Here is a 24864-nt window from a genome sequence, read left to right as displayed (position 1 = left end):
TTTGGAATACCTAATACTGCAATCTTAAGCATCCTCAGCTTACATTAAAAAATGTACTAGGTAACAGTCTCAGCTCCTCATAATACATGCACTGTAGTCATCTAACTAGTTATTTTAAAAAGGGATGTGGCTAGTGAGAATGGGATCTTTTCCATTAACACACATTCGTATGCAGATCTTAATATTACCATTATAACACTCTGTATAAAATAAACTACCTGTGCAGCTTGGCTTATTAATCCGGGCTCGATACTGATGCTCACAGGCCATGTAAATATTTGTTATCTAGCCAGCCTCACTGAAAGCTCTATGCAGGCATGTCTTTATAAGATTGGGCTTACAGCTTTGAATTTCACTGCACTGCTAGAGACTTTGCTGTATCTTGCCTGTTGCCACTGTACAAATGGATCCTTCCTCTTCTCCTTACAGAAAGACGGGCTAATGTGCCCATGGATGATGGGGGAAGAAAAGAGGGGAGTTCATAAAATAAGTCCTTAGAAAATATTACAAGGAAAATACTGGCTTCATTTGCCTGAAAAACCCCCCAACCAAACAAAAAAGCCAAAGTACCAAACCCCCCCAAACCAACAAACCCTCCTCCCCCTCAAACCCCACAACAGAAATACGTTATTCCTTACCTGTATTCTTGATGCTGAATCAGATGCAGTATTTATTTATAGCCACTGCTCTACCTCCTCTAAGATACCCAGCTCATATTGTAAAACCATCAAAAGACATATTATGGTCACATGAAAGAAAGAACAAACTTATACCATATGTTTCTGCCCAAATCAATTGCAAGAAATCACAGGAATGTTCATGTTACTCTACTGGATAATTAATCTTCAAGTAACAATTACATTCTAATGTTCCAAGAACAAGCTGGCCATAGTCTATAGTTCCTGGTTATTCACCAGAGAACTCCTTTGTACATATTAAGAAAGCACTAAAATTTATTTCTCAAGAAAATTCAGGTCACTTTGCAACACAGTAGCTACAAAACATTTATTTTTTTAAATAAAAACATTAAATCATCAGGTTTTGTAAAACAGCATGTCAAGTGTTTATCTTAATCTTTGTAGTGTAAGCACCTTCAGTTTTGTGCTAAAACAATCAACATAATTTATCATTTGGTCAGGCTATTAAGCTACATTGAAATAAATATACTTTTAACCAAGACAGATCACTTAATGCATACCAGACTACCATAACTTTATAGAAAGCTTCTCTGGTGACAAGTGAAATACAGGCTGTGAAACTATGATTGTAATTTTTTTTTCTTTTTCTCTTTTTAATTTCAGTGAAGACTGGCCTATAATTTTCAACTATTAAAACAATGATAAAGCACTATCGACTATAGCTTAAAAAAACCCCTGCATCACATAAGAGAAATATTTGAGATGGCTTACCTTAACTATCTCAGAATAAGAGGTGGAATACAAACTCCTACATTAGTTACAACGCACCAGGCTGGTCATATATAGTATGTCCCACTCTTATGGGAAATTATCCACTGAGCAGGAATATAAATCTTTGTTTAATTACAGGAGAGATAAACCACTGATAGGTGAAAACAATATAGCTTACAAAGGGCTTTTTATGCCGATACTATTGGTTACAAAACACAGGGTGCAAAATTCAACATTTAAAATTATATAAACCTCAAAAGTACAGAACAGAAGTTTACAAGTCAAAATACTTCAGCACCTGAGATTTTCCTGTAGAAAGTCAGAGATACTTTCTTCAGAAACATGTAATACAATCAACTCCTTTTTTCTCAGTATTACATAGGAATAATTGATCAAGAAAGAGTTGAAATATACATAATTCTCAAAAATTCTAATTAAGCCTTGAAGATAAATCTGCTATCAAGCTATATTTAAAATTTGATCCATGTGCATTACCTGATTGACTTTCTTTTCTGAAAACATTTTGTATTAAAACAGGAACAGACTTCATCTATTAAAGCATTCTGATGAAATTAAAGTGTAAAGAAAAAACAAACAACAGTATGCAACTTGAATCACGTTGACAAAACTAAGAATACTGAAATAGAAACAGGTTTGAACAAAATGTAATAACTTAGTAATCTGCTATGCAGGCATTCAGTTTTACAGACGACTAGTGGTTTTGTTTTTACTTTTAGAAAACTAATACTTCAAGGAAATCCTTTTCTATTCTCAGTTTGAGAGCTGGGAAGTTGCATTTTCTGTGTTCCGCTCTGTGATGAAGACTTTGTGATTTTGCATGTGTAATTATTATCTGTCATCCTCAAGGTAGCCACGGTACTGCATACCAGTCTTAGAACAGAAACTTTCTTTTCTAATCCCTTGGTTTTGAAGCTTTAAGCAATTGTGTATTCTATTTAACAACTGAAGTCCCAGACCCCAGAGCAAAAGAGAAGAAAACATTTAAAACAAAGGTCTCAACAAAAGAGTTCTGATGGGAACATCGCAGTTTTACTCTAACATCATCTAATTTTATTTATGAAGACTATTTAAATGTCAAATGATATGCAAAATTAGGATTTCAAGTACTGGAATATGAGGGATGTTCCTTTAATTCTAGAAATGCTTTCATCAGGGAAAGTATACTGTACGTTTGGTTTTATTTAATCAGTGATGCTGTAAAAAATTAAACTATCAGTGTTATCAAGGTTAAATGTTCCTCCGCCCACAACTAACTACTTGGAATTTTCTGGAATCTTTCTATCACTGAAAACCAGTCAAGCCTATCTGTCTCTGTCCTTTAATTCCTAAATATGCATAGCTGGGCACTCAGTAGTAACTTTAGGAAGAAAAGCTGCACAGATTATACTGAAAGATTTAATATTAAATTATCGCAGCTTTAAAATTTGAGTGTAGTAAAATGCACCATTGGCTCACTTAAAACCAAACCAAATCATCCTTAAAATCCATCATTTTTCCCTCAATACAAGGTGCAGCAGAGTTTAAAAAACAAAAAGGGGGGCAAACCCTTCCACCACAAAGAAAACAATCTCAAACCAAGAATATTGTTCTCAGTGCAAACACTGTAGTCTTCAAAAGGTTAAAAGAGTACAAATATTTACGTTCCAGTGTATCCTTACCTACAAGGAATGTTGCTTCACATTATAAAGTACGTCACATACCTTTAATCCAATCGCAGTACTAAAGTTTACTCTCTCAAATCGATATGGTGGCTGAAACCTAAGTGTTTATACAAGCAATGTAACTTTCTGGAGAAACTAATACACACAGTTGAATGTTGTCACAAAAACCAAGGGCAAGGACTGCAAATTCAACTGCTGGTCCTTCACTAATTTCAGTATCAAATGCCAAAAATTAACCAACTACTTTATGAGGAGTGAACAGAGCCTCCTGCACCAGCACCTTAAATCCCCTGCCCCCCTGCCTAATTGCCACAGAGGCAAGCTGCAGACAACTACTTCTTAGGCGGAACTCTTCTTGACAGAACACAACCTTATGTATGTCATTCATGTTTTCAATGTGCAAAAGTTAGATTTCTAGCAAACCCCCTCAAACCTAAAGAAAACTTCTGTGACACTGCAGAGGGAAGTGGGCATGTTATTTCAGTCATTCAAAATCTGCTTATAAAGTTCACCGAGACTACTATTTTGCAGCATTGTGCTTTTAGAGTTACTAGCTGGGATTCCAAGGAACATTTGAAAAAGGCACCTACTACTCTTCCTTAATTAGCTGCCTATTTTAATAATTTTGGTACTATTTGTCACAGTACATCAGAAAACAGCAGCACAAAGCATTAGATGGACAAGAATTTTATATTTGTTCCCCTTTAAAAAGCAAACATTTTAAAAATGAAAGGCACTCATGACAGGAACTCTCTCTCCAGTTCGTATATAGATGGCCGACAAGTTTTGCTCTTCATTCTACATAAAGGCACAGTACAGTCTCTGTTTTGACCTTCCACATCAATATCAAGTAAGGTGGGCATGTGGCAGTTAGTTCTTTCCTCTGTATCTGGCAAGAAGTTAACATCTGGATCTACATTGCCCTCTAAGTATTCAGAGTCTTTAGAGTTTGGTTTATTGCCCTCTAAGTATTCAGAGTCTTTAGAGTTTGGTTTAATTATACGTGGAATAATCTGCCATGCATCAATTTTACTTCTTAGAGAAGAAGGTCGAGGCCTTGATATAATATTGACAGCGCTTTGCTTTTCAGTTGAAACACCCCTGTGGTTGCTTGCTTGTTGAACAGATGGAGAGCGCAGAGTTCCAGTAACTGATAGAACTGGTAATGTAGAGACATCACTGGTTGAAGCAAATCCATTAGCTAGAGGAAAGGAAAGGCCAAAAAAAAAAAAAAGACTATTTTAACCATATGACTTCTTGATTTCTTTGCCATTTGTAAAATTGGGTTGCCATAAACCTACTGGGTTTTTTTTCCACCGGAAAAATTAAGAGGCTTGTACTTTTGTGGGGAATGTCCTAAGAGAGGACCAGCAGTGCTCAAATAACATTTTTGCATCTACACTCTCTGCTAGAGGCCGTAACGATTTATTTTTCTATTGCTACAAAACAGATAGAGAGAACGTATTAGCCACCTAATAACTGGATGAATATTAATATTGGAACAAAGCCTTACAAATTTGTCCAGTTATTATGAGTAAGTACATATGCATAGTGTACCATGAAGAATATTACATTTAAGCCACCATAGAACATCAGTACTTCTTTTCAAAAACTCATTAATCATGAACCTATCCATGGAAACCAGATTTAAAGACTTTTTTTCATCTTAAATTATCAACAGCTTAACTTAAGGATTTGTGGAACATGTGACATAAGTTTTGATTTGCTTGCTTGACCTAGAAGTTAATCAGACTTGTTTTTCTTGAAGTTAATAAATGTGCAGTACTAAGATGATGCTCAATCACTTACCTATGCAGACTGTGAAAATATATTAAACAAGTGTATCCTCAGTCTCAGGAAGTTCGCAACTACATAATGCATGCACCTGACAGTCTCCATTTATTTCAGCCATAATGCTAATATGGTACATTTCACCAAAAGCAGGTTCTCACTGACATGAAAAGACCAGAGAAACCTATTTTTGCAATACCCAAGAAAAATAGCTATCGCCTTAAAATGAACCATCTCTTCCCCTCAAATCTCCAAACCCACACTCCTGACAAGATACTACTCCAAGCGTAGGTAGTTTATTCAGGGTTCAGAGATAGAGGGCTTGCCCACATACAGTTATGGTGACTCAGTTAACACATAAAAGTGTAACAAAAACCTTAACATCTCTTTAGTGAATGGTTAGTTTCCCTACATTTTCTGTTGCCCTACATAAAAATTCCCTACATTTTAAGTTCTTAATCACCCACCTGTGGTTTGAAAATTGCTCCCATCTGATAAGGTTCGTCTGTGACCCAACACACTTAACTTTGTCAAGGAATGATTTGGCACATTTTGAGATTCTTGTTGCAGACAAAGATTAAAAGGTTGATTTTTTAATCGTGTAGAAATTGTGTTAGGAGCCAGCTGTATCCTCTGTTCTCTCTTACTTTCAGAAGTTTCAGATGAAAAGTCATCAGTGGAACTACACGGACCACAATCACCAAGCACAGTGCTTACAAATGCATCTTCACTGTCAGACTGAAGTAAGCATTTTGTGGAAATGGAGGGCATAGAGAGAAGATTCACAGTATTTGCAGCTGGGTTTAGGGATGGAATACTTGTTTCCTCTTTCTTGGACTGCAGTCTTGTAGGGCTAGCACTCCTGCGAAATTTTGAAGCCCGCTGAAATATTCCATCACGCTTCTTCTTCTCATCTTTAGGCAAGAGTTCATCTGGACCCTGCAATTTGTTCAGCGCTCTGATATCTAAGCCCAGGGCAACAGATGCAAGGAGGACAGCACACCCATACAGCACTGAATCAGTCTTCTTTTTCTGCAGCGTCCTGCTCAGACTGTTTGTAGGTGTCATTTGAGGAGTACTATTTGTAGAACTAGCAGAGGTTCCTTCTTCAAAGCTCTCATGTTCTACTGTATTCTCTCCCTGATCATCTTTCCAAAGAGGTAGATTAATATAGGCCTGATTTGGCAACTTAATTGGCTTTGGTCTTTTACCGTCCAAACCTTCAGGGAGATGCTTCTTATCAGTACAGACACCTATAAAACATGACAGTATACTTTAAGATTGCAATTCAGATATTTTGCTATTGCATAACAGAAATAATTGCATTATTTCCTTTCACTTGCAAAAAATATTAATCTGGAGGTATACTGTATGCCCCTTTTAGATGCAGTCAGAAGCTCAGAGACTCACATTGTAAGATTCAGAAACATATCCTAAGCCTAAACATTTTTATGTTCTCTTGATAGTCTTTAAAAATAGCAGAAGTACCATTTTGCTACAATTTCAACTATGCTTTTTTTTAAACAACTATGCAGAGCCCACTAACAATAAAAGTCATTAATGAGCATTTAAATGTCAAGACAATTACTGATTTACATATTTCTTCTTTTAAAGGAAGCTAGAAAGTGGTGACTGCACACCTCATATACAGATCAGCCATCAACTCAAAAACGGGGTGGAAAGATACTCTATGTGATACTGGTCACAATGCCACATATATTTCTTAGCTGCTAATGCTGGAAATGTAAAGATGTTAACACTTGCATTTTTTATAGAGAGATTTTTTGCACAGGAAAATTATTTATAGCATGACTACTCTTCTAATAATCTGCATAATCCTTGAAGAATTCAAGCAATACAATTTATAACACTGGAGGTACACTTAATGCCATTATATGGCAACTTTCAATTCTTCAAAAATAGCTCTTACCTTGGTCCACAAACAGTGAAGCTAAGGGAACACCCTTCTGATTTTTCATTAAAAGGGTTGACCAAGGGTTGCTGCCATCTGAAAGGGGTCTTATTCTGAAATAACAATAGTTATTTTGGTATTACAGAGGATACCATGCTTATATACACTTTGACAGAAAGCTGCTAAAACATCTTTCTTTTTAAACTACAAACATGTAGTACATAACTTGAAATCAGTAAACCTTTCCAAAGGTAAAAAAATTCTATATAATAGCACAGTGTCATATGATTATAAATTGATACATGCCTCACATCAGCTATTCCTTATAAGGTGAAAGTTTCAGGTCTAAAAAGAAAGCCAATGAAAAATAGGCCTTGCCTAGCTACTGAAGAACAAAAGTTGGTGAAAACTTGGACTGTGTCAAAGAAATTGGAAATTTATTAACAAAACGACTTTAAAACAAACAAGAATATCATAAAGCCAGTTTCAATAGATGGTCTGGAAGCAACTACTGCCACAGGTAAATGAGTCAATGTCTTTAACAAGAAAAAGAAAGGCATTATAAATAAGTATATATACTAGAATACAAGGGAAAGTATCTCTTGTTTCAGAAAAACTGATAGTCTCCAGTTTTGAGTAATTACAAAAAATAACCCAAAAGTGATGGTGTCCAACTGATTTTCAGAACCTTTTCACCTTGTGTTTGTCAGTGTCAATGATGTTGCTGGTGTGAATTTTACTTCATGTATGCAACGTCGGTCAGTCTTATTTAATCATACTGAAAGTGGCCACTGGGGGCCACGCCTGCAGTTCTTCAAGTCAGTCTGAGGAAGGGCAAGAGAGACTGACAGGCCATGAAAGCATTAGTAGCTTAGTATCCCAGTATGTTCCAAGTCTCAAAAACCAAAGATAAAGGGTAATAGATAAGAGTCACTAAAACTTTAAGGTAAGTAAACATTTTATCCTCAAGTCTATGTGGAGGAGCTACTTGTTATTAATGTAATTCCTAAATTAATGAAAAAGTAGGACTGAGTTTTAGCTGTAACTATAGACTGCAGAACTTCTCTCACTCACTACCTATGTTAGTGATTCAGTTACCAAGAATGCTTAGTACTATCAAACAAACAAAATGTAGTAGACATACTTGTCCTTACAATCTGCACGATCCTTTGTTTGAACTGAACTTGGTCCCCATGTACAACCTCTCTTTTTAAAACTCCTCTTCACATCTTCAAACTCTTCTTGGTGATAAGTTGTGCTCCTTCCCCAAGTTCTGTTGCTTTCATCTGAAGTTACTAGAGATTTGATTTAAAAACACAAACAAAAAACCCAAACATAAGTACTATTTCTAAACCCAAAATATTTTGACAGAACAGAGTATTTTCTCCACTGCAAAACCATTTTGACACAGTAACACAAGACAACAAAAATTGAGATATTTTTCTTTTACAAAAACCACCACATGAACTGCACTGATCGAAAGAGATGAGCAAGCAAGACAAATCATTTATGAGCTGACAAGAGGCCCAAATTAAAGATAAAGCAGCGAAACAATCGTATTTTCCATGCTTCCTTTAACTGAGAACCTTATATTTAGGTAATTCAGACAAGTGAGGTAGACTGAGCACTTAAATTGAAGAAAACTGATGCTGTGCAACAACTGGTATAAAATGAAACAGAATATTCCAATTGTGACAATGATTAACATTTTCTTTCTCTCTACACCAAAACAAATAATACTTTTAAAGTGTCTAACCTTCATTAAATGCTTAGTCTGTCACTGTCTCAACTGTTAAATTAAACAGAACCAGCACCTTTGAAACATAATAAAATCTTGCCTTTTTTCATAACCCCACTGGGAAGTTCATATTCACTTGTGATATCTACATCTTGCTGGTACACATATACACTGTTTCTTCGGCCATTAGTTGTGTGTGTATCTGTTTTGGGAATCACTGAGGAAAAATTAAGAGAATGTAGTAGAGATCTTAGTCAAGTTGATTTCAGAAACGGAACTGTTTCCCTTATATTTTTATCTTTGGGTCATAAAGCCCACATCTATAAAGGCACTAAGCAGTTCTTGATAGCAGGTTTCTACTGTAGGGTTTAGAGGATCCTCTTTCTAGGGCCAGATCCAGGCAAGTAGATTTTCATATATGAGTGACTAAGTAACTTGCTATGAATGTAGCATGCTGACAGCTATGATGGAGAGACCTGAGAGAAAAACAACTCAGCCAGTTATAACAGCATGATAAATGAGGTGGCATTTACATGCCCATGGTTATGCCGCTCCTGCACTGCACAGTGCTCTCCTCCTGCCTCACCACACAACTTCTCGCCAGCACAGCTTCCCCTGTAGCACGGCACTCTACTTGCCTTCTGTACACTCTCGTTTTCTACCACATTCCAGGAATATATATCTTACTCGTTTTTCTCCTCCCTTTAAAACATCTTTCAAAATCAGCTGAACTTGTTTTAATAGCAAGACTTACAATTAACTAGATTTTTACTTAAAAAAAAAAAACTTTTAGATTTGGAAGGTAGACTCGCTCACAACAAAGTGAAGCAATCAAGTAACCAGCTGTTAGATACGCCTGTTCAAATCACCTGTATTTGAGCAAGTCTTCTTGAAACAAAGACACTTTGAAGTTAAATCAAGATAAAACATTATTGTGGGAAAGAGAATTTATTTTGCACAGGTGTAGATGGGTGTGGAAGCTAAATTGTTTCAGCTAGATACTCCTGAGAGATCTGATAAGCTTTTAAGTTAAAAAAAAAAAAAAAAGCCTAAGGATCCAAACTCAGAAACAGAAGTGCACTACTTTTAAAGTCTTTATGTTGTCCTGTATGTTCTAGTCCTACAAATACATGCTCAAATAAAAAAGAAAAGAAAAATCTCCAGTGGCACGTAGCACACATGCAAGAAGGGGCACTGCTATAGCTTACATAATGCTATGCATTTGAAAAAAAACGACCTCAAGTTTTCGGAATCATGCCAATATTGGACACTTGCTTCATTTCCAAGCATTTCCATACAGAGCAAGCAGAATCGAAGATGAAACGAGATAGCCTTGTTTATATGTAATTATGACATTTTACTAAGAAAAATGTTTCTTACCTTTCTGCAGTAAAAAAACAACCAACAAAAAAACCTCGCCACACAGTTTGAGGTTGGGAAACCATTATCAACACAGATACTGTGTCGGCTAACTTCTGAAAAAGACTTTACATAATTTTCCTTCCATCTCAAATTTTCATTAGGAAAAGCAAGACAGGGTTTGTTCACCTCTCTCCTTTATCCGCGACATATGGGTAGCAATAGTCTTCACCCAGGGAACTGTATCAGTTACAGTTCAAACAAATAATAAAGTTACTGCCAGAAAAGACACCACTTCTCCTTTAGACATTAATAATGAAAAGGCTTTCATAAGGCAGAGGTATTCCAAAGGAGATCAGAGATATGGTTTCTATCCAAACTTTAAATAAAGTTTCAGGCTGGTTAAAAAAAAATAAAAAAATAAATCTTTAAACTAGCTGCAGAACAGAAAAAAATCCCCATGCATTTTGATTTCCCCTCCTCCTTATTTACATCTCAAAGTCAGATTCTGAAGTAATTTCCTTCAGAGGTGACTACTCTTGCAAGAGAAGATAGTCACCATCCAAAAGCAATCAGCTGGAACAGGTTCCACTGATTTCGTATACAGAGAGAAGCTTAAGGCATTCCACACTGAATATAGATAATTAGACAGCCTACTTTGCACAACAGATCAGACAGTAAAAATGCAAGCAGTGAATCCTGTAGGAACTGTTTTCTATCTCTACATATATCATTCCCAAATATAAATGCGGGTTTCACTATAACAATATGATGTTTTCTTCCACATTCATGGTACCTCCACTACATGAGCATGAACATACCTTCCCCTCTGTCATCAGTATACGTGGAATAATGTAGGCCAACAAGCGTACCCATAATTTTATTTTTGTTTCTTTCTCTTGTTTTCAAAAAAATCTAAAGCAAGCTTTCTTCTTTATTTTCTTTTGGCTTTGTATTTGCTTAAAGCTTGCTTCTCTTTTGACATAAGCAAGCTGGGTTGCTGGCTGATTCTTTGGCCTTTCTGTCTTACATGACTCCCTTATTCTCTGAATTTTTTTTTTTGATAGTCCATAATTGTTTTCCTTTATCAGCTCCAATACCTAATAAAAACTTGGTTTTCCATCTTACATGGGTTCTACATGTGTGCTTTGCCTTTTGCCATTATAGATTTTGATTCTTCATTGTTTTATCCCAGTCAGTATACAAATGAGTTCCAAGTTATTGGGTAAAGGTACAATTTAAAGCATTCACAATCATTTTGAGTTACTGAAAATTAGTTAGCGTTTTAGCAAGATTATCCCTCCCATCAAAGAACAAGTTGCAAATGTTAGAACAATTTAAGGGACCTGGAAATCAGACAGAACTCTGCCTGGAATCTGACAGTACTACCAGTAGTATATGGAAAAAACAGTTTCTACTGAACAAATAGAAATGGTGGAGACTTACATTGTATAGCTCGAAGACGAGGAATTATTGTGGGGCTACTTGATGGGCTAGAACTGTTACTGTTTAAACTCCTCCTCTTATCCAGATTGGGGGATGCCTGTACTGTTATTTTGTGCTGGAAATCTGTACAAAAGTAAAACAGATCAGTTTTAATGTTCTAAATAAAAACCTCTTCAGGAGATTATACTGCTGTACTTCTTCAAACAATTAAAGCTATGTAATTAGACTTGACAGTGTAAGAGATGTTCATATTAAAAACACTGACAAACTCACTCTTAATGTAACAATTTAGATATTGAGTCAAACAGGCAGGATTTCACCCCTTCACAGATACTGTATGACAGGTTTGCAGTAATATCAACAAAAGTAGGTGTGTCCAAGTGGACTCAAACTGAAACATATCCACATCAAACTGTTATTCAATCTTCTGGTTTGTCACAGAGGGGGGAAAAAATTCGCAATATTTCTTCTCAAATCAATCAATATTTGTGGTAATCAGATTTGCCTTATTTTTTTTAACATGTAATTCACATACAACATAAAAAGTAGCATTAACGAAGTCACATCTGTCAACGTGTCAAAAACAAGATACCGAAGTACAGAGTTACGAGTATTTATAGCAATGAAGCAAAAAAACCACAGCAACAAATATTGGTGAATAGGAAAAATTTTATGAAAAAAAATCAGTGCTATGCTCCTCTAATCCCCATCATCAGTGCAATTAGATTAGATGCTATTCTTAAAACAGAACTGTCTCAAGGACAAGTTCATCTGGATGATTCTTGACAACAAAGAGCTAAAGTGGTATTCTGAATAAAACTGTTTATTTTATCACTTTTTCAAGTTAAATATGAGCAGAACTGGTAACAAAGGACCAAATATTTAGTTTAAGCTTGTGATCCAGCATAAACCAATCTAACATGCTTGTCTGGGAGGCTGTGGTGTGTTTTTGTTTTATTTACTGTTGTTATTATTAAAGTAAGGAAAAATGAGCTTAGTTCACTACAGCTGAAATAGTACTCTAAATGTTACCATCCTTTTTGTCTCTTTCTAACTACCACACAGCTACGATTTTGTTAGACTTGTGCTAGCATGGCATTAAGTTCTTACTGCATTAAGTAATAAACTGATAGACTTGACCTGGAAGGCACTGGGAGGAAGCCTATCAACACCAGGATGCTGGTACCCCTACCGAAGGTTTTCCAGTCACTGGCATAACCTTGAGTTTCCGTAGTGCCATCTCGTGGCAACATTACAAAGGCACCACTAAACCAGTCTGTGATACTAAAAAAATCCCGACTATCTACAAACACATCTCCTTTGCAATGAGGGCATTTTAATGCGGTCATGGGTGGGGTTAAATGCTCTAACATTCAAATTATACCATATTAGCACTCTGAACTAATATCTTCTGTTGCTATTACAGTGTTTTCTTGCAAGAAGTAAGGCACCAAAGATTGTAACTGCTGTGATGTATTTTGTGACTGCAATAAGCATGCAGTTGGGAACTACCACACCTACACTTCTAGCCATTACGAAGTGCTGCTCTTCAACTATGTATATGCAAGTTTAGGGCAAACGGCACTAATATTTGATCATGTTAGAAAGTTCTGGGATGTGATAAAAAAAGTAGTTTTGTATCTGCACAAAAAGAACGATAGCAAAAATTTGAACTTTGAGCCAGTCTTAAATCATCATCCCATGCTAGTAACCTTTCCCTCCAGATACAGTGGACTTCTAGCTGAATCAGATGAAAGATTCTTCCAGCTGAAAGGAGGAGTACTCCACAATATGATATGCTTTCTTGCAGGGGGGTGGGGGTGAGGGGGGTGGGAAGGTGACACAATTCTTACCATATCCTTTTGCACTATTAAGGTAGGAGGACCTGGCAAGAAATTAAAATAGTAGCCACTGCTGAAAACATTAATCCATTAACCATGGAACTGAAGCCTGCATATTTAATTGTAACACGTTGTGAACTTTAAAAAAATTGCAAACCTGAAGGCAAACTAATTCTGTGTCCGTCTTTAAGTTTTAACCGACTTCTTTTAAATTTGCCCTTCCTCTTCTTCACATTGGGTTTCTCTTGATTTAACTGGAATATCATGATATTCAGCTCACGCTCCAGTACATCAATCTCACGTTCTGCTAACTGTTGCTCGCGGCGCTTAAGTAATTCTTCTTGAGATTTTTGCTGAAGAGCTGCTCTTGTCAACTCCTCTTCTCGTGAACGAAGCTCCTGAAGGTAAGATTCACACAAATGAAACCAAGTAATCATGTGAAGGTTGTATTAAATGTATAAAATGTACAGTAGGTGGTATTTCCTTATCTATATTCATGATACATTATATACACGTAACACGCACATGTGACCTTCTGACAGTCCTCTATTCTGCATAAGCTGAGATTCTGTATCTGGACACAATCAAGCATTTTACAGATTTCCTTTTAATCATTTAACTTGAGTCACTTTACTTAAGGTAGGTAAGCACGGGCAATGGGGACAACACATCCAATCAAAGATCATCAGCTTACAGAAAAACGTGCTCAAAGTACTTCACATCAGAGACTCTTTCATAGCGTGAGAGTTGCTCTTAGCTCCTATGCACTAACATGAAGTCAATGACCTGACGAACACACAAATGGATGCCTTTATCTTAAATTTTCTAACCTTTCCTGCTTTTCAGCTATGTATTAAGTAGCACTTTTCTATCTAGAGAAGCAATCAGTATTACACTGAACGAGGATTAGTGTAATAGGATAAACCAAGCCATAAGACAGAAGACAGCTGTTTCTTAATTAAAATCTAGCGGGTATCTGTGTAACATCAAACAGCTATTAACCACTAAATTACACCATATAGACTTTCCAACCATCAGTCCCATAGAATAGTTGTTCTATTCCCTTTATACTTTTTTATTTTGGAGAAGGAAAAGCTTTAGTGAGGAAGCTAGCTCATTTTTCAGGGTAAATGAATCCCCAAGGCTAAACAGGTGTAAATCTACCATCTTAAAATTATCTTAATCTTCGGCTTCCAAAATCTGTTAAAATATATTTGAAATGTAAGCAGACCTCCCTTCATAGTATGGGGCATATTACACACGAAACAGACTTACCCAGAAGTGTTGTAGTCAGTACTGCTAATAAAAGAGACTACAGGAAAAGGAGAAGCTAAAATGTGACAGATACTGTATGTTCTCTCTACATATTTTTTTTGGTCATTTTTACATACAATTGTATAAATTCTACCTAGATAGAAACTGATATTCAATACAAAATAGAAAACCAGCATTTGAAATTAAACTATGCTAGAAGTTCTGTATATACAAGAATCTTATTCCTGTTTAAAAATTCATTCATTTTGTCACTGTACAATCTTATAATTGTGGTGTCATTTGTCTTTTTTTTTTTTTTTTTTCCCGGAGCAGACTGCCTACTTCTGCTCATCAGTATCCAGCAATGTTGCATGCCAGTACAATTCCTTATCCCATACAGTGAAAGCAAAAAACCCACAAATTTTCTGCTCTTTAACTCCCACTTTGTCTTCAATAAATTAGTTCCTGAACTATACTACTTTGGTGTTTTCAAAGGAGGGGAAAAAACCCCTTGCCAAAAAGAATATGGATGTCAAAAGACAGGTTAGCACTGAAGCAAACTCAGTGAGAAGTATCTGTTTCTCAGAAAGATACTTGTTTTTTCTTTACATAGCATATACACACTGCTTATCACTGTTTTCAAATTTAATCGAAATGACTGACAAATTTCATACTGTTTGCTGATTTTGAGTGAACTTGTTTCAACACAATATTTAATTATTTTTTCTTAATCCACTCTGCTTAACATACAGAGTTTCACAAAAGGCAATCCTGCCTCTTGGAAATTCAAAGGACCCTATCTTCAAACCAGCAAGTAAGATTTTGGGGTTTTGATTTGGTTTTTTGGGGTTGTTCTTTTGTTTTGTTTCTTTTTTTTTTTTAAATTAAAGATATTTAATCACTTAATTTAGGGATTGCTGTGAATTCTCACTTTCATCCTCCCTCCCATCCAGTCAAAACCGGACAACCTAAAAAAGGGTTGAAAGCAGAAGCTGCATAAATTAAAATTTAGAATAAAGGTACTTTAGAGTTTAAATAGAAAAGATATTTATTAATGTATTAGTACAGAAATAAACATGTATTAGGAGACACTGTTGATTACCCATCTCTTCTTGTCCTCAAATCCAGGTTCCATAAAGCTCAGTAACTAGGCAAAAATTGAAGGCTTGTATTGAAAAGTTAGACAGTCTATAAAAAGTAGCAGTGTTTCCTCACTGAGAGATTAAGTATTTACTCTTTTCCAAATAAACTAATTAAGAACAGACTTACTGCAATTAGTTATGCAATGTTTTTACACCACTCTACAATTAAAACACCCATTGTAAGGAAGCTAGGAAAGAGTTCTATATTTAAGTTGCTCAAGAAGATTTGTGAAATGAAGATTGTGATCTTCTCCTGGAGTGGGCGTCACCATCGCTCATTTACAGTAAGCCCTTGAGGAAATTCCTCCAGCTACAGAAGTTCCTTTTTTACAGGGCATGAGACCATGCAGGGGTGTTTTTTGATAGTTTTATTATTATTATTATATAAATACTTCATAGACATTACTTTCTCCCTAGTATCTGTCAGTAACACTGATAATGTGCCAAATTAAATAAGCCCACACATATGAAAACTTTGTCTAAGTTACATGCTTTCATTCTTAAATAGGTTTACCTAATTAGGGCAGATGCCTTTGGAGGTGCATTTCATTTTATTTTTTCCCCTCCCTAATTAAGCTTAACTCACTTTTACACCAAATATATGAGTCTTCTCCCAAAAATTTGCACAGACTTATTTAATGCTAAGTTTGATTTAGTTAGATTTTTCTTCAAAAGGAAATCTCATACTGGACTAATGTCTCCAGAAGATAAAATTAAAAAAAAAAAAAACCCAAAACAAACCTGAATGGGAATGCCTGTTACAATTGCTCCCAGAGTAAAAAGGGGAAAGTTGTTGGACTGAGCAGTTGCCGGAGGGGCAGAAAAGAGAGTTATGCCCCATGGCAGGTTGTGGCAATTAAACACAGTGGCTAGTGCCCCCATGGCAAGTAAAAAGGAAAGTCTCTACTCTCTGTAGAGGGACTATAACCTACCTGGAAAGGAAGAGATCTGACAGCTACAGAGGCACACAGCCCAGCTCTAGCAACCTGTATGCCCACTGCAGGCAGGGCAGAGACTACAGACAACACTTACCCAGTTCTGTGAACCAAAATGGAAGAGGGTAAAGCAGAGGGTGGAGAAGGCAGATAGGAAGTATGTAAGATTATTACTGACGACATTGCAACCTTAGTGGTGATCAATAAATTCTGATACCACATATGCTGATATTACAGTAGATCCGTAATGTCACACCCATCACCAGCCAATAGTCCACAAAGCAATTTGTGACACTTGAGAAGTGAGGGACAAAGGCTACTCACAGTGACTTGCAAGATGAGAATTTAGTTGTTGCTTTTGTCAAAGTTAAGTGACTATATCTTTTATAAAGATCTCTTCGCAAGTCACTGCATCTCAGTTTTCTTCCTCATCTATTACCATTTAATGAAAAATGACAACAAATATATACTGGGCAATAATTGTACTGCAAGAAAGACCTGCAAAGAAGGATTCTGTTTCTACCAGAAGCATTTCTAACAGGGACTCAAGAGGACACCTGGCCTATCCAACTGTTATCTTTATCAAGTTGTCTAAAGGAAAACAAACCTCAGAGCGATTAAAAACTAGTTGAAGTAACTAAAAGAGAGGTCAAAGAGGGCAAAACCAGTGAGCACTCATTTAGCACAAATGTATCACAATATGAGAGTATGGAAACAAGATCAGTGACAGGAATCTGCACAATAAACAAGAGAAACTGGATTTGCTGATTCATGAATACAAGTTTGATTTAATTGGTCTTATTAATATCTGGCAAGAAGATTTCCAAAACTGTAACATTGAAAGATCAATATTATCAGTCTGCTGAGGAAGAGAAATAAAAGCACTACACCATTTTTTGAAAAGAAACCACATGATACAGTCATATAAACAGGATGAAAAGCTTTTCATTCCCACATCTGAGGAGAATGTTCACCAGCAGCTGAAAATTTGCAGAGGTTATAAAGATGAGCTAAGGAGTAAATAAACTCTGGTTTGTTTGTTAAGTGATGCATTCAAATATCCAAGAAAAAAATAATACGTTTTAAAAAGAGCCTATGTGCCACATTTACAAATCTACAACCTGTTTTCTTTGGGGACACAGGCGTGGATATGTTTTGCATTCAACTGCCTACAGGCATATGAGCCGTTCATATGATAACCCTCACTTACTACAATAACCTATGTTTCCTGTCAAACTTAACATTTTACTTCAACTCAAATACCTCTAGCTATAGTTTCAGCATACAGAACCATTTATTGGTTTTGTTAAGGAAGAAAGGGGAAGAAAGCAGAAAACCAGCATTCAAACCTTTTTTCCTAAAGTAAGTTTACTGCAAGACAGTTACAGGGTTATCTTTAAATACTGTCCAGAAACACATGAATGGAATTTAAGAATAGTACATCCACCAACAAGAATAGGTAAGTTTAATAATGTTTTAATGAGACAGTAAATCCTCTCTTCCAAGTAGTTTATCCTCTTAAGTGTATCTCTACTACTAAATCAAGTTTCTAGTATTATACTGCTAAGCCACAATTCAGAAGTTCAAATCTGCTGTATCACATAAATACACATACACACATACCCTTCCTTCACTGCCACACAATTGGAAAAATCAACTTACTTTTTCCTTGGTCCTCAATTCATTGAATATCTGCTGAATTTCCAATTTCCAGTCATCTTGCATGGAATGGAAAGACTCTTGAGGCATTTCAGTCATAACTGCCCCTTCAATGGCAGTAAGCTGTTCAAGAATTAAGGCAAACGATGGTCGGATATGAGGGTCCTGCTCCCAGCATTCTAGAATTTATCAAAATCCCATCAGTTTTTAATAATACATAGAACTTTTTGAAGAACTACATAAATTTCAAGGTACTTGCTTCTGTACTTCAAGTTCTAATGTGTTGCCTTTACCTGCAAGGATTCCCTAGTTCCTCTTCTATTTACAGAAGTGACACCTACCTACCTGTACTCAGAGGACTTTTTGTATTTGTTTCTGTATTAATAGTCAATTTTTTTTTCATCTCTATCTTTAGGATCTGAAATAGCAAAACTAGCAGTACTGAACAGAAGGGATACATACAAAAGGTCAAGAAATTCCTTAAACACAAGGAAATAGCCATTAGCAAGCAATGTTTATTTCTCTCTAAAGTACCTCCAAAATATTTTTGACACTCAGGAAGAAACAATGATGAAAAATGGCATTTGCCATTCTTCCCCTTGGGACTTTAATCTTGATCTTGTATTGATCTGTAGTATATCCTGTAGTTTATGAAAATTAATGCAATTTGAGTGTAAAAGGAGATCAGTAAAACCAGAGCAAAAAAAGTACTCCATCACTAGTGAAGAACTTATGTGGTACATCGTAATACTGTATGACTTCCTCAGAAACACATTCAACTGTCTCTAACACCAGATTGCTGTGAAAAGAAAAACAAAATACTTTGTACCCGGCACATTACAAAACGTTTATTCTGCAACTCTGTGACTATTACAGACAAGGATACATACTCCCAAAACACAACTATTTAAATACATAGGAAGAAACAACATAGATACCTTTCATTAGTTTTGCAAATGGTTCAGGGCAGGTGGATGGAATGGGCAGAGTAAGCTTATTGACAGCAACTCCGTAAGCCACAGCAAGGCCATCAATGCCACGGTAAGGAACTTCTCCTGTAAGCAGTTCCCACAGCAACACTCCATAACTACAAAAGGTAATTTTTTTAACAGTTATTTTCTGAATACTGACACATTGTTTACTCAAGAACAAACAAGTATCTCTCCAACCACGTGCTGAAATTCATGAGGATTTCCCACATCAAAGTGAATGCCTCTAAGAGTCGGCTCTACTTCAGTCATCTTACACCTTTCCACTAATACCGATTAACCAAATTGGATGTGACTAAGACTGGCTCGCACTCCTATTCAAAATGTAGTCTGAAGTCACTTTTATAGTAATGCTAGTATCAGGTAAATCTCACTTACAATGAGAAGTCTGAATGACAGGAAAACAAGCAACCATCTCCCCAACAAAAAAAAAACCAAAAAAACAAACAAAACCAAAAAAGGAAAAAACTTCAGTAGAGCATTCAGGCCATTCCCTTCTCCAAATATTTTCCAACAATTTACCTAGATGTACGTGCTAATTCTTTTTTTAATAACAGTAATAAAAAACACCATAAAAGCCCCAGCTTGCTTTGGAAGTTTGTATGTCTAATCCCTTGGCATGTTAACTTTTCACTTCCCACAGAAGATGCAACAAGATTGAGAAATGATTACAGGCACACAACTAATTTCTCCACACTAGAAAAAAAAAAAACCAAAAAAACAAACCACCAAAACAAAAACAAGCAAGCAAACCAAGATTGTCTCCAGTGAAAGGTTGTGGCATGAAGAGATTTTTTTTCTCAGCATCAGGTACAAAAATCAAGACTCATAGGAATTCCTATTGCAGCAACATTAACTGTAACAATTTCTGCTATGCTCTCCACTCTAGAAGAGCCAGGTGTTGCTTTTATCTGCTTTGGGTCTGTATGCCCAATGCTTGTCTTGCTCCAAGATCCAAGCACCTACAAAGGGCTGGGACAGCACGCTCGCTGCTGTTGCTCTAGAGCTCCTACTCCACCGCCACTGAAATGGTTAGCTTTCACAGTCATTTTTGTGGAAGGAGGAATTATTCCTTTCAGAACGTAAGCCTAAAGTTGACTTTATGACCAGGTTTGGTTTTTTTCCTTCCCGCCCCTTCCCTTCCTGCCAGGGAACCACTACCTCTAGAAGAAGGATACAAAGGACAACCTATTGCTGCTTTTGAATAGTAAAAGGCAAAGGGAAAAAACAGAATAGAAAGCATTGCTCTTGCCCTTTCTCTCCAGGTGGGTGAAGAACTACCTGCAAGTTTTGCAGGATGGGATTGAACTCTCCTATATGAGGAGAAATGCATACAGCACTGGGGAGGTAAGGGCTATGTACCCCTTAATACTAGAAATACTACCTCAACTACAACAAATGTGACAGGGAGAAGACGACATGTTAAAGTTTTTCTATCACTCTCTCCTTAACGAGAAAAAGTCATTCAGCGTTATACAAGACCTGACAACACCACTTTAATAATAAAACAGCAAACTATGCAACATCAGCACAAATATCAGCAGTGTTTTGTTTATCTACATTCTGTTTATCTAAGAAGTTTTGTCTATCATAAAATCTTAGAAAACTAATGAATTTATGGAGTTAAGAGTTAATTAAAAGGTGAGGAATATAGTTCATTCCTAGAAAATAGAATAAAAAAGAAAAGTCTTACGCTTCTTAATCATTTCCTCTCAATTTTTTCCAGTCTAATCTCTGCACTTGCTTGTATACTCAAAGAAGGATAAAATAATGAATTCTAATTTTGGTTTAAATCAGTGGTACTTCTGACAATAATGAGTACAACACTTCCTGTGGTACATACACATTTTATGTGTGACGGAGGAATTCTACTGAACTACAGCTCATTGTGGGCTGAGAGAAAGAGTAAAAGTAACATTATGCTCTCTCAGCAAGCGTAAACTGTTCTTAATTCAAGGAGTTCCTTTGTTCAGACTATTCCATACATATTCTAGCATGAACTCTGAAGTTAAGCAGAAAAATAAATTTAAAAAGAAATAACCTTTTATAAAAAGTTGTGTCACACTATTAGCTTTAGTTATATTTACAATTCAAGCCTTTAATCCAAAGTAGTTCTCAACAGTGCCAAGAAGGTGGTTGTAAAATTTTAAACAGACCAACACAGTAATAGCCTGAAAGCATCTCTTTTAATGAGAGCAGTCTTAATATCAAGTACCAAGAGCCAGCGCTGTGGGGGGGAAACTGTGGGAAGGAACCCTAAAGACATTCTAGTCCTGCCATACTGGAGTTTTTGGGAGGTACTAATCTATCACTATCTAGGACAACAACTACTTATTAACTCTCTCAACTACAAAAGTAGCTACTTTGTGTATTAAATTCCACCAGCCCACGTACAGTTGTCCTTTGTGTACAGTCAGAGCTTCTAAGAAATAGCTTTTTTTAAAAGAGCAAAAGCTCCTTTTCCATCTTCAACAAAAGGCCAAAAATACAGGCATAACATGCTTGAAGTATACATTTTTAAACCACTGAAACTAATACACCTTCAAAAACATGTCCTTTTAAGTATTTTCATTATTAAAAATTATTCTCCTGATGTCAAATGTGATTTAAACCTTACTGTATCTCATTCCTGCAATAACTTGCTGTTTTTACAAATTTTAAAAGCTGATCAAAATGAAGGTAAAGTACTCAAAAGTTTATTTCACTCTACAATCCATCTTCGAAAGCAGAGGTTACTCAGCATTGCTACATGAATCACTTCAAAATTATATGAATGTGCCAGGTAAAAGCAGCTGCTAATTCTGCTGTACAGTAAGTGCTTCCTAGCTTTGTCAGGAGCTGGAGGCACATGTTACTGTAAAGGCCACTGCTGAAGAACACCATCAGCACTGGGAAATCTGTGGGCATATTTGCACTTTCAGGATCCATACATAAACCCAAGAGTAACATACCATTAAGAAATGCATAATGTTCTATGGAAGGGTAGGGCTGAAAGAGTGGAATTCTTGGGAATTTAGAAGCATATGCCAAAGAATAATAAATGCAGTCGTTATAACTCTGGTTTGGGAAGCCAAAGGATGCACACGCAGGGCCTGGAAAGAACCAGTTCTGCTATCTAGGATGACACCCGAGAACGTGCAGCCTGCAAGGTTGAAAATACCCCCACAACATTTCCGAGCACTGGCTGATTCTGAAGACTAGCTGCAAGTGTGAGTATACTTGAGCTGCCCCAACTACCCTTTTTTTTTTTTTTTCCCTCCTCCTAAGAGGTCTGCAGACTTCTTTTCAAGACTCAGCACTCAGTATGTGTAACTGAAGTTTAGAACTTTCCTGAAATATACTGTGTTCTGGTCTTAGACACACCCATACTTAAATTTGTAACCTGAATGCTTCTTAAAACAAACAAAAAACCCACAACCCTCCCATAACCCAGGTATTCTTTATTTTCTTTTCTTTTAAAGAAAGAGTAAAGATAAGCAATAGAATAGATCAAGGTGCAGTAAGCAGAAAATCTTTAGAAGCCAAGAAGGTCTAAACTATACTGTACAACACAGCCTTTCTATTTAAAAACCTCTCCTGTTAGACGTCCATCATTGAGCTAAATACTTACATTTTTACAAGAGAGGCGTGCAGGAGAGAAGGCGAAGAAGAGAAATACTGTAGGTTCCAAAAATGTAAACTAATGTTGCAGCAGAATATAAAATAATTGCACCAAAGCATACCCCCTCAGATACCTAAAATCACAGCAACAAGACTGGACAGGACCTGTAATTAAGCATGGAATACAGCTGATTAGGGAAACTCCTACACCCAACCTCCACCCCACAAAAGAAAAAAAAAATTAAAGAAAAAAGGAAGAAAGAATGGAAAAAAAGAATGAAGCCAAAGATGTTTCTCAACCAGGTATCAACTCAGACTGATGTAAACAAAATGCCGAAAATCAGTTCCAGACAAAAAAGACAAATTGGTGTCACAAAATAGCAGTGCAGATATAGAATCATTCTGAGAATAGCAAAAGTATTACTTCATGCTGTAGAATATCAGGCGTCTAAGCAAAATAGGACCCTATTTAAGAATTATACAACATAGAACATGCATAAGAAGGCATGAGAGAACAGATTAAAGTCCTCCTCTCCTTCCCCAAATAGCTACCTTGGATCCTTCAGAGAGAAAACATTTCAAAAAGAAAGGAAATGTAGACTTTTCAGGGTGAGGCACAGAAGCTTTTAGAGTCTATTGTGCAATCACTGCTTCTCCCCATTCACAAAACAGAACCAAATCAAAACTAAAGTTTAAATTACCTTTCTACAGTATAGGTATCCCACACTACACCACTCAAAAATAGCATCAGTATTCAAAGCCATATTATTTATATGACCCACAATAATGCCTTTAACAAGAAATTCACAAATTTAACACAAGCTGTTCCCCACCTTTAAAATTAGAGAGCAAGTTAAAACAATTTTGTGCTGAACACACTCTCGTCACTCCACCTACTGAAAGCAAAATCCCTATAAATATAAAAGCTTAGATCTGATGTTCACTTTTATACATGATGACATTCTAGATTCCTACAAAACAGCACTAATTTAAGTTAACATTTGGCAAAGTTCTGGTTTGCAACTTATTTTTATTTATCAGACATATAAGGTAATAACTGGCTGGTCTCATTTCCTTATGCAGAATGAGACTTTTCAGACATCTGATATTAAGCAAACATGCCAATATGAGATCAATCATATAATGTATCAAGAGCATATGGTTGTTTATATTAAGACTCCAGATAAAATACTCAAGTATCTTAACCAATGGATATTTTAAAGGCTTCTCTTAATGAGATCTTGTTTTCTTAAAAATAAATCTAAAAAATTTTGTTACTTTCTCTATCCCTCCCCCAATTTGTAAGTCATGAATAACTGAAGGTAGACCAAATGAACTAGATGCTGAGAAATGAATGTTTCTTAGAACAGCTATACTTGCCATATGCTGAGACAATAACCTAGGAAACCACAAAAAATTCAAATAAAAATTAATTCAAAAACCTCAACAGGTCTACTGAACATGGTCTTCAGCAAACAAGCTTCTTACCTCCAAATATCACTTCCTTTAGAAAACATGGAGGACTTGATAACTTCTGGGGCCATCCACGCATAAGTCCCTGCTGCACTCATTTTGGTTGTTCTGTGCCACTCTCTAGCCAGACCAAAGTCTGTAATCTTCAGAGTTTTATTACAAATGTCATCATTTTCCATCTTCTCTAGCAACAAAACTGCAAAAGATTGAGTTTATAAATTAATGCAATGGAAATAAAATCAAAATATCTGGTCCTGTTATTAATTTCACATACAACTTGCACTGCATAAATAATTGTATACCTTAAATGTTGTGAAAATATTATTGCAATTTTTTTAAACATGAAAAAGGTTTTTGATAATTCTAAGCAAGAAATATCTACAGTGTAATGACTTCTTTATGCAACTGTGTAAGTAGACATTAAACTAGCACAAGAAATCCACTGTAAAGAGATGTAAAGTAAAGCAGGTAAGTTTAAGAAAGCTCAGAATCCTAACATCCCACAGATGATGACTGGCTGTGAAAAGGGTATTCACTTTGGAACAAGATTCTTAAGTATTAAAAATAGCAGTAGTAGTAAAACAAAAACAAGTGTTAAGAATTCTTATAAAAGACTTCGAAAACAAAGATGGAC

The 24864-nt window shown here is 36.1% G+C and overlaps 1 protein-coding gene across 2 annotated transcripts in view; it reads right to left on the bottom strand.

Annotated features, from left to right (window-relative positions):
• Positions 1 to 3767: 3767 nt before the first annotated feature.
• Positions 3768 to 24864, bottom strand: part of MAP3K21 (mitogen-activated protein kinase kinase kinase 21) — a 40392-nt gene continuing 19295 nt past the window's right edge. The window contains exons 2-11 of one of the 2 annotated variants that reach the window (XM_054819351.1): positions 24246 to 24426; positions 19107 to 19255; positions 18172 to 18347; positions 13336 to 13576; positions 11338 to 11460; positions 8633 to 8749; positions 7939 to 8089; positions 6813 to 6907; positions 5350 to 6135; positions 3768 to 4292 (exon numbers count right to left, since the gene is read on the bottom strand). In XM_054819351.1, coding sequence (XP_054675326.1) covers positions 3829 to 4292; positions 5350 to 6135; positions 6813 to 6907; positions 7939 to 8089; positions 8633 to 8749; positions 11338 to 11460; positions 13336 to 13576; positions 18172 to 18347; positions 19107 to 19255; positions 24246 to 24426 — 2483 coding nt within the window. In that variant the 3' untranslated portion in view covers positions 3768 to 3828. The remainder of the gene's footprint in view (positions 4293 to 5349; positions 6136 to 6812; positions 6908 to 7938; positions 8090 to 8632; positions 8750 to 11337; positions 11461 to 13335; positions 13577 to 18171; positions 18348 to 19106; positions 19256 to 24245; positions 24427 to 24864) is intronic. The other variant, XM_054819352.1, reaches the window with a different exon arrangement.

Source organism: Grus americana, chromosome 3 (assembly GCF_028858705.1).
Source record: "Grus americana isolate bGruAme1 chromosome 3, bGruAme1.mat, whole genome shotgun sequence".
Taxonomy (NCBI): domain Eukaryota; kingdom Metazoa; phylum Chordata; class Aves; order Gruiformes; family Gruidae; genus Grus; species Grus americana.
This window is presented reverse-complemented; position numbering and strand designations above follow the sequence as displayed.